The following is a 1401-nucleotide window of genomic DNA, read 5'->3' on the forward strand; positions in this document are numbered from 1 at the left end:
TTTTTTTGTTTCATGGTTGCAGCTACAATGAGTGTTGGACTATTGCTGGTGATGAAGATGACTATACTTGAACCATTTTCCGTGCTTTCTTTTCTTATCTTTTTCTCTCGTTTCAAGTAATATTGAGCCGTTTTTGGTGATGACGATGGGATAATAATCAACCTTTCATCTTGTTTATGTTCCTGAATGCTTGTGAGACGTAGGGTGTAATAGTCATTTGACCCAACTTAAGCAAAACTGGTCAAAGAGGGATGTTATTGGGTGTTACCGTTGCTAATTACGCTCATATGTTGTATATCTAAATATTCCTCAAACTTGTGGAGGATGGTGCAATTTACCCTCTAAAACCCTATTTGCTTGCTTACTAATTCGTACCCCTTTTGACATTAGTTGTACTCGTATCTTTCTCTTATTATCGTTTACTTGACACCAAACTTTTAGTAAATTTATTTTAAACTTTTAAACAACTTCTAACACACCTATCTATTCCCCCCTTTTTTCACTCTTTAAAGGCTGACAGACTCAGGCAAGCAGTTCTTGAGAAGGTACAGGCAAACCAGCTCCAGATAATCTCATGTGTTGAAGATAAGTTCATGCAGAAACTGCGTGAAAAGGAAGCCCAAGTGGAAAATATCAACAAGAAAAACATGGAACTGGAATTGCAGGTCGAACAGCTAGCGATGGAGGCTGGCACTTGGCAGCAACGGGCCAAATACAACGAGAATATGATCAACACCCTAAAATTCAATCTTCAGCAAGTTTATGCTCAGGGGAGAGATAGCAAAGAAGGATGTGGTGATAGTGAGGTGGATGACACGGCCTCGTGCTGCAATGGGCGTGCCATTGACTTCCACCTGCTGTGCAAGGGCAAAAATGGAATGCGGGAATTGATGACTTGTAAGGTATGTAGAATCAACCAAGCTTCCATGCTTTTGTTGCCATGTAAGCATCTTTGTCTGTGTAAAGAATGTGAAAGTAAGGTTAGTCTGTGTCCATTGTGTCAATGCTCAAAGTATATAGGCATGGAGGTTTACATGTAACAAATTGATTTCGAGTTAGATTGATGTGCACTTGTTGTTTAACGTGTTTTCATTCTTAATTGTTGTATGCTTTACTTGTTCCACTAGTTCCAAGTATCTTTGCGCTTGTTTGCACACACTTCTCTGCTATCGGCCGCATGTTAATTTTTGTTTTCCAAGTCGGGGGTATACATGGAAATAGTCTCTTGATCGCTTGGGGTAGAGGTAAGGTGCGAGTATATTCTATCTCTCTAGACTCTTAACTCTGTGTGGGATATACCGTGTGGGATATAGGGTTTCTCTTCTTTTTTTGTGGTATGATTTAATGAGTGCTAACGACATTTTAACCCTTGATGGAAAAATTGATTTTTGAGAACTAAAT

The 1401-nt window shown here is 39.3% G+C and overlaps 1 protein-coding gene across 2 annotated transcripts in view; it reads left to right on the top strand.

Moving 5' to 3' along the window:
• The window catches only part of LOC112514829 (probable BOI-related E3 ubiquitin-protein ligase 2), a 4022-nt gene extending 2869 nt beyond the window's left edge, over nucleotides 1–1153 (top strand). For both annotated transcript variants that reach the window (XM_025121446.1, XM_025121447.1), the window contains one exon: nucleotides 513–1153. In XM_025121446.1, the coding sequence (XP_024977214.1) occupies nucleotides 513–1040 (528 nt within the window). In that variant the 3' untranslated portion in view covers nucleotides 1041–1153. The remainder of the gene's footprint in view (nucleotides 1–512) is intronic.
• Nucleotides 1154–1401: the final 248 nt, after the last annotated feature.

This window comes from Cynara cardunculus (assembly GCF_001531365.2).
Source record: "Cynara cardunculus var. scolymus isolate 2C chromosome LG 6, CcrdV1, whole genome shotgun sequence".
Lineage (NCBI taxonomy): Eukaryota > Viridiplantae > Streptophyta > Magnoliopsida > Asterales > Asteraceae > Cynara > Cynara cardunculus.